Below are 12,075 nucleotides of genomic sequence, written 5' to 3' on the forward strand. Positions count from 1 at the left end.
TTGGAAATTAGCACGGGATTATAGTACATAAATGCACATAAACAGGTAGTAAATGACAAGTGTATAGTAAGTGCTGAAAGACAAGACAAGTGCAGAACACAAAAACTAAGCAACTATTATATACAATTTGTATATAATTAGTTGCTTAGTTTTTGTGTTCTGCACTTGTCTTGTCTTTCAGCACTTACTATACACTTGTCATTTACTACCTGTTTCTGTGCATTTATGTACTATTCCCGTGCTAATTTCCAAACCTATTGGTACAGGCACGGAGGTGCCCTATGTTTTGTTGCTTAGTATCTGGAGGTTGGCAACCCTAAGCGGGACTGATATCTGTAGTTTGGAGAACAGCTGAAATCCTGGGAGAATCCTGCCTCCCCCCCCTTGAGGTTGGCAGGTCTAGCAGGCATGGAGAGGGATTTTCATAAGTGGGGTGCCACCATCAAAAGTGCCCTGTTTCTGGTAACCACTTCAGTTTTTGAGAGCGGGAGCCCCCACACTGCTGCTGGCTGCTCACAGGGCTCTTTATAAACAGCACAGCAAGCCACCCGAGTTCCCAATCTCTTGAAGACGCCTCCTTTTTATCAGAGTTCAGCCACCACTTCGGGTGCCGGTTACCAAGGCAACCAAAATGGCAGCCAACCTCACCTAAGTGGGAGTAATCTTGCAGACTTTCAGGAAGCCCTATACGGCACGCTTGCTACATGAGTTTGAAAGAGAGCCAGCACTGCCGAGAGGAAAGGAGGTTTATCTCCTTTGGCTCCTGGGTGGGTGCAGCGACAGCAGGGATGAGGAGAGGAGCAACAGTTCCAAGCCGCGGCCCCTTCAGCCAGCAACATACCTTGAACGTCCACTATGGGAGAACCTTCTAGCAGGCAGCTCCCAGATGGGGTGTCCTACAACAAATATATCATTAAAGAAATGTCCTGCTAAACTAAAAAAAAAATGTTCCTTGCATATAGAAAGCTAGCATGGCATGGGATACATAGATACATAGCATGTCAGGGGAAAGATGCATGGAAATAGTTTTAAATATGACCTTTCGTCTGAATACGTATTCAGCATAAACTTTGCTAGTTTCAGGAACGGGATCGCATTTTGAGCTTTGAGGCTATCTTATGTCGTTTTTAAAGCAGAAGAAAGATTCATTGGTTATTACTTCCCACCACCACCCCACTAATGCCTTAGGGCTTTCCCACATGGCAACACTTCACTATGCAAACCATGTTGTTGCTACAGCTGCTGTGCAGCTCCTGTGGTGGCCATTCCCCCCCTTCTGTGCCCCCGGGGGTCTTTTTCAACGATCCCCTCCCCCATAACTCAACCATATATAGGCATGCCAATATGCCAGTTACCACATTTGAAAAGAAGAAGAAGAGTTGGTTTTTATGTGCCAACTTTCTCTATGACTTAAGTAAGAATCAAACTGGCTTACAATCACCTTCCTCTCCGCACAACAGGCACCCTGTGAGGTAGGTGGGGGCTGAGAGAGCTCTAAGAAGAGAGTGTGACTAGCCCAAGGTCACCCAGCTGGCTTCACGTGTAGGAGTGGGGAAACCAACCTGGTTCTCCAGATTAGCCTCCGCCACTCATGTGTAGGAGTGGGGAATCAAACCTGGTTCTCCAGATCAGAGTCCACGGCTCCAGACCACCGCTCTTAACCACTGCACCACGCTGGCCACCCTGGGGTGGGGGTGGCAGGGCCTTCATGGGGACCAGGGAAGGGGAAACAGCTGTGTGAGTGGGACTGGGAAAATCCAGACTTTCCCATTCATGTGGGTGCTTTACTGTGATCTTTCCTGAAACGTTGCAGAAAAGCAGTTCAGAGAAAAGCGGTGGGTGTGTGTGCTTCTCAACTGCATTGATCCTGGGGGGGGGACGCTTATGGAAAAGCTCTCACTGTTTGTTTGGAAGCTGAGTACCCTCGGCACAAGCTGGATAAGCCCAGATAGGAGTACCGTCTGGAACTGGGACCTGCAGCAAGCAGAAAAAAGCAGCTGGATACTAGGATATCTCCCCGGGTATTGAAAACATACTTGTGTCTTTCTCATGTCTCCCAAGACGGCTTGAAGAGGTCAATACTGTGATTGGTAACTAGGTTTCTAGATGGTGTATTTTACTGGAAAATGCGTTATCTTACATAACCAGTTACCCCCAAGTAATGATACAAACTTCGAATTGTAAAACAATCATTTTATTGTTAGCTTCTAGTTAACTAAAGTAAAAAACACAGCAACATATTGAACTTATGAAAGTTATATTGTATGAAAAATCCCAACAAAATATTACAAGATGTAGGCAGAATATTACAACACACCAGTAAAAATTGCAGTAAAAATACCAATTTCACATACCTCTGGATGGGCCATGCTGGGGAAAGATTCTTTAGACAGACAGCATTGCAGCATAGTCTGCTAAAGAACAATTTCTAACCTCTTATATACTCTTTCTCCATGGGAATTCAAATCTGGTATTATCTATTATAGCTTTCACACCAAATCTTTCCCAAGGATCAAAGATATCTTTCTCATGTAGATCAGATAAAATTTCCCCTCTATACGCATTCTATCTTTCTTCCCATCCATTGTACCAAAAGTTACACCTGCAAGGTTACATTCAGCGCATTCCTGAGCCGTGCTGGCGGCCAGGACAAAAGGTCTTTGGAGGCTGGCAAAGGCCTGTGCCGGCACAATGGCCCACAGCGGCAGTGTCCGGGCAGCATACACCGGCGTTTGTGGTGCCAGCGCCGGCACGCAGGCCCGGACACTGGATGCCAACAGAGCCTTCTGCCGGTGTCCGGGCACCGGCAAAGGCTGCAGCAGCATCCTGGGAGGCATTCCCAGGGTGTCACAGCGTCCTGGGAGGCATTCCTGGGGAGTCACGGTGCTGGTTGGGGGGTGGGGCTGCCCTTAGTCGGCCTCCTGAGCCGTTATGTCTCAGGAACGCCCCCTTTTTTTCTGGCCGAGATATGCCACCTTTTAGGTGGCGTATCTGCCGTGCAACCCTATGCGGCTTGCACGGATTTTTGGCGCCTGGCTGGCCAAAACCTCCTTAGGAGGCAGCGCCACTGCGTTGCCTCCTAAGCCCGGCGCAGGTATTCCTCTTAGGAATGCACTGATAGTCACCTGATAACAATATATATTTACAATCAGATGCACGAATCTTCCATCTGTTTCCCACTAATTTCAAACATCAACTCAGGTAACGATATGAATGGCTAATTATATAATATGGTGAGAAATACTTTTTATTCACACAAAGGAAAGATACTTGTATGCAAAAATGATAGATCTCTATTACCCCCACAATTTAAAAGGAAAAAGGGTTTTGCTCCTATCTCTTGCTTATACTAAGGAGCCTCTGTTGGCCGTATGCCCAGATCTGGCTGACCTTTCTTTCTGTTTCACTCTCAGTTCTTAGCAAAACCAAAACAATGTATGATTGCCCTTGCCAGGTTCCCGGCAGGAGAATAGCTTTAATTGCCATACTTGCAAGCATTTAATACAGTTTTAACCCAATATATTTACCTAATACTATTACAGCCTGACCAAGCTGGAGGACGGCAAAATCCTGACGCGGAAGCAGTAGAGGTCAACTGCAAAGACATCACCTGCATCCAGGTATGTTCTTCTGATGCCTGTTCTCCTGTGACTTGGTTCATCACCCAGAACTTCTGGCATGGGAGACCCCGAGAGAAGCAGGACTGGTGTCAGGTTCGGGGGGCTCTCAACCGTGTGCTGTCCCCTGGGACCCCGTCCCAGACATGACCACGACATACACAGAGGAGGCAGACTAGTGAATGGTGGGTGCTGCCCCTTCTTGCTGTTATTTCTTGCTCATGGACCAAATGAACAGCCACCGCTGCTAGGAGAAGCAGCAAGGGCTTTCGACTTGAGTCTGCAGGAAGGCTCACTCTTGGCGGTTTTGTTGTTAACATTCTGGCCAACGTTCCTGGAATACGTGAAGCTTCCTTCTTGCTCTGTCAAGGTCAGTATTGTCTACTCTGACCGGCAGCTGTTCTCCAGGGTCTCGAGTCAGTCAAGATCTTTGGCATCATCCAGTACCTGATCCTTTTAACTGGACATGCCTGGGATTGAACTTGGGGCCTTTTGCATGTAAAGCAGATGCTCTACCACTGAGCCACAGACATGCCTATGCCCTCTCTGGAAAGCAGGGGTGCTTGCTGTTCCCAGCAGGTATCCTTGTTGTCTTATGCAGAAGAGTGGATATGAGTCAGTGGAACGTGGCAGCCACTTCTGTATGCCATCTGTCTGGTCTGGTAGAGGGGAGGATAGAGAGGAGACCCTGCATTCACCCATAGTGGCGACATGCTTGCCACAGAGTGGAGGAGAGACCGACCCATTCCTTCCTAGGGGACCTGGTACTACCACCTAGAGAGAGAAGGGGGACAGGCTGTGAATGCAGCTGCACAATGGTAGGCCCTTCCAAGGCCAGAGCCCTCAGCAATTACCCCTGACGCTGACCCTGCAAGGTAGACTCAGGCCTGTCTCCGCAGAATAGGATTTCAGTACAGGTGAGATGCATTCATGATTGCTGCTAGAGCTGCCAATTCTTGAATAAGAACATTCAGGAATTGGGCGGGGGGGTCCAAAGCAGAGCCCGATGGGTCTGGAGACCAAGGTAACAAAGATGATCTGTTTTTGTCTGAAGAGTGCAGCTATTGTTTGTCTTGATAATTACTCTCCACCATCAAGACAACCCATACATATCAATAGCAAACTGACAAAACTGGACCACAACTCTGTGCCTAGGGTTGCCAGCGTCCAGGTAGTAGCTGGAGATCTCCTGCTATTACAACTGATCTCCAGCCGATAGAGATCAGTTCACCTGGAGAAAATGGCTGCTTTGGCAATTGGACTCTATGGCATTGAAGTCCCTCCCCTCCCCAAGCCCTGCCCTCCTCAGGCTTCACCCCAAAAACCTCCCGCCAGTGGCAAAAAGGGACCTGGCAACGCTATCTGTGCCACAGAAGCATAAATAAAAGGGCTGAACTCAAATGCTGAGCCCAACTGCAAACAGCATATCAAGTCTGGCGTATCATGTATATTTAAGCGGTGTCCTAAAGAGATTTTTAATGGCTTTTTTTGGGCTGTCTGCTTCTGCTTTTTATGCTGTGTTTGTTTGATTTTATTGTACCATTTTATTCTGTGAACCGCCTTGAGCAGCTCTCTGGAGAGGTGGCATATACTTTTCATTTTAAAAAAAAGGAAATAAGCATTTAGAAGATATTCTTAAAAACCCATTGTACAACTGGGAGTGCTGAGGTTGCAGTCAGTCCCAAGGACAGTCAAAGAATCCATGGTGGAGAACTACAGTTTGGTGATACAGAATTGAATTGTTCTTAATTTGTTATTGATTTGTTGTGTTAAAATTATGCTGTTTTCTTTTTTCCTGTGAGCAACCTTGAGCCGATGTCTGAAGAGATGTGATATAATGTGCTAGCTAAACAAACAACCAAATGCAACCCGCTCAGAGAAGTGGGTAAAGCCACAAGTTGAACAAAGCATCATATGAGATGCAGTTATGAGATGCACTAACACATGATTAGGAGCCCCGTGGCGCAGAGTGGTAAGCTGCAGTACTGCAGTCCAAGCTCAGCTCACGATCGGAGTTCGATCCCAATGGAAGTCAGTTTCAGGTAGCCGGCTCAAGGTTGACTCAGCCTTCCATCCTTCCGAGGTCGGTCAAATGAGTACCCATTTTACAGATGAAAGAATAGTAAGCCTGAGGAAGGGCTTGCTCAGTCAATTCACTGAGTCCACAGCAGCGTACCCAAGCACGACCAATCCCCACCCCTTCAACAGCTTCATAATTTTGCTTTCTTCTCATAGGATAACTGGGATGTGGAAGAGTTTGTCTCACACACATGCATGGGGACATTCCTCCATCACCCAGCCTTCAAGCTACTTTTGGCAGGTTTCATCATTACCAACGCGATCAACATTGCCCTCCGAACGGAACCGACGTTAGAAGAGGTGTGTTTGCCATTCCAATCTGGGGCAATGCCAGGGAAGTGTTTGCTTCTAAAGGGGGTACAGTAGGGTTGCCAGCTGTGACTGGCAACAGGCAGGAGACTGAGGGCAGGGATGTAGGGGGTGCCCAGACAAATTTGAGATAGTCTTCAAGTACTTGAAGGGCTGTCATATAGAGGATGGCGCTTGGTTGTTTTCTGTTGCCCCAGAAGGTCATTGATTTAATTTCAACAGATTGAAATTAAATCAAAACAGTTTCCATCTAGGCATTAGGAAGAATTTTCTAACAGTTAGAGCAGTTCCTCAGTGGAACAGGCTTCCTTGGGAGGTGGTAAGCTCTCCTTCCCTGGAGGTTTTAAAGAAGAGGTTAGATGGCCATCTGTCAGCAATGCTGATTCTATGACCTTAAACAGATGATGAGAGGGAGGACATCTTGGCCATCTTCTGGGCATGGAGTAGGGGTCACTGGGGATGTTGGGGGGGGAGGTTGTTGTGAATTTCCTGCATTGTGTAGGGGGTTGGAGTAGATGACCCTGGTGGTCCCTTCCAACTCTATGATTCTATGATATGCTATCATATTGGTGAGGCGCTCTTGGATTCACTGGAAACTGTAGTTACCCCAGAAGGGATGTCATGCAGTTGGAGCAATAGCTATTTTCACTGCATTTCCCTCCTGCCCTACAGGGCCCTGGGTGCAGCCATGCCATCTCCTGGGCCCTTGTGTAATGAATCTCTTCTTTGACCGTCACAGTGTTCCTTACAGAAGCATGCCAGCAGTTGTCTTGCAAACCCTTCCTTTCATCTCAGCTGAAGTTCCCTTGAAGGGGCCAGTGAAGATTGAGGCATGTCCTAAACCAGTGATCTGACCCTAGAAGCTAAAATGACTAAACTGAGGCTATCATATTTTGGTCACATTATGAGAAGAGTCACTGGAAAAGACAGCCATGCTAGGAAAAGCTGAGGGCAGCAAAAGAGGAAAAGAGCAGGAAAAGAGGAAGACCCAACAAGAGATGGATTGACTCAATAAAGGAAGCCCTCAGTTTGCAAGATCTGAGCAAGGCTGTCAAAGATAAGACATTTTGGAGGACTTTGATTCATAGGGTCACCATGAGTCGGAAGCGACTTGACGGCACTTAACACACACAAAACAGTGTTATGCAGTTAACATTGTAGGGTGGCATAATCACTTACCCTCACTTTCCATTTCACTTGTTCCATGTACCTGTTTCTCCAAATGGTCACTGAGGCCCTAACCGCAGCAGGCTTAACTGTGTGTGTAAAGTGCCGTCAAGTCTCAGCCGACTTATGGCAACCCAGTAAGGTTTCCAAGGCAAGAGACTAACAGAGGAGGTTTCCCATTGCCTTCCACTGAATAACGACCCTGGTATTCCTTGGTGCTCTCCCATCCAAGTACTAACTGGTGCCGACTCTGCTTAGCTTGTGAGTTCTGTCGAGATCAGGCTAGTCTGGGTCATCCAGGTCAGGGCGGGCTTAACTACATCAGACTATTTTTAATTCACACTGGAGCCTACCTTGAATCCTTTATGAAGGCAGCCAGGTTAAAACATAAATAAATATATTTTTTCCTGTGATAATAGCAAGGAGTAGGGGGGGACTTTAAAGCAGCCAATGTTGTTGTTTTTTTGGCTGCGTGAACTGAATCCTGTCTACCCAAGAGGTTCAGGGACTTAACTCAGTCATGATGTCACCACTCTCCTTCCTACCCATTGGCTGGGGGGGATCCGTCCCTTCCTGGAAAAGTCGCAGCCCCACCTAGTGGACCAAGATTTTATTACTTATTTATTCATTGTTTCAATTTAATACCCCGCTCTCCCCGGCTGAGACCGGGCTCAGAGTGGCTTACAGGGGAATAATAGCCCGTTTAATCAATAAAACCATTTAAAACAGCATTTTAAAATAGCCCTAAAATTCTAAAACCAATGCTAACACTACTTAGGCGCCTCTGAGTGTAAAAAGGTTTAACTAGGCGAGCAGATGGAATTAAGATACTGTGACGGTGAGGGTTGGGGAGGCCAGCAGTCATATGTATGAAACCATAGCTGGCCTCAACCATAAGCCCGGTGGAATAGCTCTGTTTTACAGGCCCTGTGGAACTCCTTAAGGACCCTCCTGCCTGCAAAGCACGTGCTCTGCCCCTGAGCCACAAACCCTATCCTCACCCCTCGTTTCTCAGTTCTAAACTGTCCCTATCACCTTGCTTTTCTCCCTGTAGAGTTTCCAGATCTGTATTTAGGAGGGGCAGGTTGACTGAGTGGTTAGATCAGTGTATGCCTCCTCCACGCCACCTCTCACACAGTCTCTCTGTGCCTCATGCTTTGTGCTTTTTTATCCCACAGACTGCAACGGTCTCCCTTCCTGTGGCTATCCTAGATCCTGGCTCTCTTTCCCTTTTCCCTCCCTGCCTGCCCAGCTCTTAAAATGTTTTTGGTATACATAGTTTGATGTAGTTCTGTAGTAGTAAATTATGGGTTAGATCCAGTTCCATGAATTACAGCACTTCCTCTCCCAACGCAAGGAGTCTTTCCCTGGTGCAAGAGATGTGATGGGGGGCGGGGGAGGAAGGCTGTCTTTTGTGGAATGCAGGATTCAGCCCTCTGCATATGATGGGAATCATTTTGTGAACCATATCCAAAAGCACATGAAACAATCACACAGATCAGGATTCAGCTTGTCTTTTTGCTAGGACCCTGTTTGGAATTTCACCCCTATCTGTTCCTTACATGAATGTTCATGAACATTCCTGCCACTGCCTTTTACACACACACACACACACACACACACACACACACACACACACACACCATGTTACAGATCTCTTAAGAGTCTCCCCTTCTTTTCCCCACCCTTTTCCCTTCTCTGAGCCAACTGCCCCTTACCTTTCTCAACACATCTTCTTACCTGCCAAGCACCACTGCTTGTATTTCCCCTACCACTTTGCAAATACTACACCATTCTGCTAGTTTCTAGGCAAATCTCCCCCCCCCCGACCTTTCACTTCCCTCTTAGAAGGGAGGCTGTTTGTCAACATTCCTTTGCAAACACATTCGCCCTGAGAATGTTCACAAACATCCACTCGCCTATAGCCATACGCATGGATGTTTGGAAAGATTACCTAGCCTGTTCTTCTCTTTTCTATCGTAGAAGTACTTCGGGTTCTTTTCCGCTATAGATACAATTGTGCTGGCTTTCCTTATCTGTGAAGTACTTCTCAACTGGTACTATGGATTCTCCTTATACTGGAAGGTGAGACCTGGGCAGCTGCTTCAGAGCACCGATCAGCTTTTACATTATCTGCGAAGATTTATAATGTGTCTCAGTTTGGGGCAAGAGTTTTGGCCCACCCACGCCTGCTACATTTCTTCCAGACCTGGACATGCTGCAATTCTGCAGGCCGTTTGCCTTCAATGAGGGCTTCAGCGTTCCATCCATGAATCAATTTGATTCCTCTGTTTTGAATGTGCCCCTGATTAATCAGAGCACCGATTTTAATTTAAAAAAACCCAAAGCAAGTATTTACAAATACTGCAAATGGTAAGCGCCATCATAGAAGAGGCATTCTCTTTGAAAACAACTCCCTCTCTAGTAGATGTGTGGTCTAAAAATGGAGGCTTGGATCCTAAGGTGTATGAGTGCTTACACAAGGGAGATTCCAGACCACCCACTACAGTGTCTGGAGACACACACACACCATTTTGTTCCAGGAGCATCAGTGAACCCCTGAGAACAGCCTGGGTGCAAAGTGGGGGTCTGCAGTGCAGAGGCAATCCGTGAATGTCCCACCCCCTCATCCTCAGGCAGAAGTCCTTTCTGCAAGTGAGCAAGGAGGTCAGGATCTAAGCCATACCAAGTATTTCTTTTCCTTTGGACCGATGACTTTCCCCCCAGATGCCAGTCAATCAGTTTATTCAATTGATCAATGAACAAATTGAATAGGATTCATACGGTAATGCATTGAACTGGGTACAGGCTGTCTTTTAAACTATCCATTAGAGTACCCAGTGGCCCAATTTTGCCAAGGCTGACATGGTAGGGTCGCCTGGTCCCTTTTTGCCACCAGTGGGAAGTTTTTGGGGTGGGGTTTGGATAGGGGAGGGACTTCAATGCCATAGAGTCCAATTCCCAAAGTGGCCATTTCTCCTGGGGAACTGATCTCTATCAGCTGAAGATCAGTTGTAATAACAGGAGATCTCCAGCTACTATCTGGAGGTTGGCAACCCTATCTCCAGGTGCACCCTGTGGATGGCCTCTGCTCTCCTTTCTCCTCTTTGAGTAGCTAGGTTAACTTGAACAGCCCTTCTCCCAATTGCAGGCAGCTCTGAGTACCCTACTGCTGCTTAGGAATTGAGCCTTCACAGCCACATCAGCCAATTTTACTATACAGAATCGGCACCCGCACATTTCAGAGGCCTTCAGAAAAAAAAGGACTATCCTCTGAAAAGAGGACATCTGGCTCCCCTGCTTGATCCCACCAATTTCTCCTGAACTACTATAGTAAACTACTGTGGCTCCACCATTCTGATGTTTATTCTTTTCATGCAGGATGGCTGGAATATCCTCAATTTTTTCATCGTGGTCTTTCTGTTCTTGGGCCTATTGGTTCCTGTTCTGTCTGACAGAACATTTTTCCACATCCTCAGGTAGGCATTGGAAGGTGTTCAGCCTCCAGTCTTTTCATGGGGAAGGGCTCGTGGCTCAGTGGTAGAGCATCTGCTCTGCATGCAGAAGGTCCCAGGTTCAATATCCGGCATCTCCAGTTAAAGGGACTAGGCAAGTAGGTGATGTGAAAGACCTCTGCCTGAGACCCTGGAGAGCTGCTGCCAGTCTGTGTAGACAATACTGATTTTGATGGGCCAAGGGTCTGATTCAGTATAAGGCAGCTTCATGCGTTCATGTGTTCATGATCACAAAACTATGGGACAAACGGCAAGGGCATGACTTATGATCCATCCATCTGGATGCTCTCTGTGAGTGATGTCTGACCATCCACCAGAATCGTGATGATTCTCCTGGTTTTGCTTGCAGATTCAGAACCTGAGAGGTTGTTGAGCACCTCACAGGTCACAATATATGGGTCTCATGCTCTCCAATTGTAGTTATCATTTACAGTACCCATTTTCTGATGCTTGCCAAGGTATTTCTCTGTTCGTGTTTTGCAAACTGCTTTACAAACTCTTGTGCACAAGCGCTAGGATTCCCAACACTGCCTAGGCATATGCCGGGAGATTTTAGGGGCAGTGCCTGGAAAGGGTGGAGTTCAGGGAGGATGTGATACACCAGTGTGGTGTAGTGGTTAAGAGTGGTGGTTTGGAATGGTGGAGTCTGATCTGGAGAACCGGGTTTGATTCCCCACTCCTCCACATGAGCGGCGGAGGCTAATCTGGTAAACTGGATTTGTTTCCCCACTCCTCCCATGAAGCCAGCTGGGTGACCTTGCAAGTCACAGCTCTCTCAGCCCCACCTACCTCACAGGGTGTCTGTTGTGGGGATGGGAAGGGAAGGTGATTGTAAGCCGGTTTGAGTCTCCCTTAAGTGCTAGAGAAAGTTGGCATATAAAAACCAACTCTTCATCTTCTACTACTGGGTGATACTCCATCACTATGGGGACCGTTTTTTCTCTTGCTTCTCAGTTTCTTGAGGTTAGGAGATCAGGGCTGAGGGCAGGGAATTCCCCATTGGGTTAGGGCAACTGGAAAGCCTAACAAGCATGTCCAAGCACATGCACAAATGCAAAAGATAAGTGCATTGTTTCCCTTGCATTGTCCCTTATCGGGATAATTTATTCACCCATCATGTCCTCCCACCAGGCTGTCTGAGTGTTCTTCTAGGTCCCAGTGGATACTGCCGTGTGTAAATGCTGCCTCTTTCGCTGCATAAATGGGAGGGGCTGCCACTCAGGGTTACAGCATCTGCTTTGCATGTGCTTTGCAGGTGTCCCTAGCTAGGTAGTGGGGGATAGGAAAGACCTGTGCTGGAGATCCTGAAGAGCTAGTGGCAGTCAGAGTAGACAGGACTGACCTTGGTTGATCAAGGATCTAACTGAGCATACAGCAGCTTCATATGG

At 47.2% G+C, this 12,075-nt stretch overlaps 1 protein-coding gene across 1 annotated transcript in view; it reads left to right on the forward strand.

Moving 5' to 3' along the window:
* Positions 1 to 2,691: 2,691 nt before the first annotated feature.
* The window catches only part of CATSPER4 (cation channel sperm associated 4), a 32,444-nt gene continuing 23,060 nt past the window's right edge, over positions 2,692 to 12,075 (forward strand). Inside the window, exons 1-5 of the mRNA XM_056846451.1 lie at positions 2,692 to 2,757; positions 3,543 to 3,620; positions 5,853 to 5,996; positions 9,156 to 9,257; positions 10,554 to 10,651. Coding sequence (XP_056702429.1) covers positions 2,692 to 2,757; positions 3,543 to 3,620; positions 5,853 to 5,996; positions 9,156 to 9,257; positions 10,554 to 10,651 — 488 coding nt within the window. The remainder of the gene's footprint in view (positions 2,758 to 3,542; positions 3,621 to 5,852; positions 5,997 to 9,155; positions 9,258 to 10,553; positions 10,652 to 12,075) is intronic.

This window comes from Euleptes europaea, chromosome 3 (genome assembly GCF_029931775.1).
Source record: "Euleptes europaea isolate rEulEur1 chromosome 3, rEulEur1.hap1, whole genome shotgun sequence".
Lineage (NCBI taxonomy): Eukaryota > Metazoa > Chordata > Lepidosauria > Squamata > Sphaerodactylidae > Euleptes > Euleptes europaea.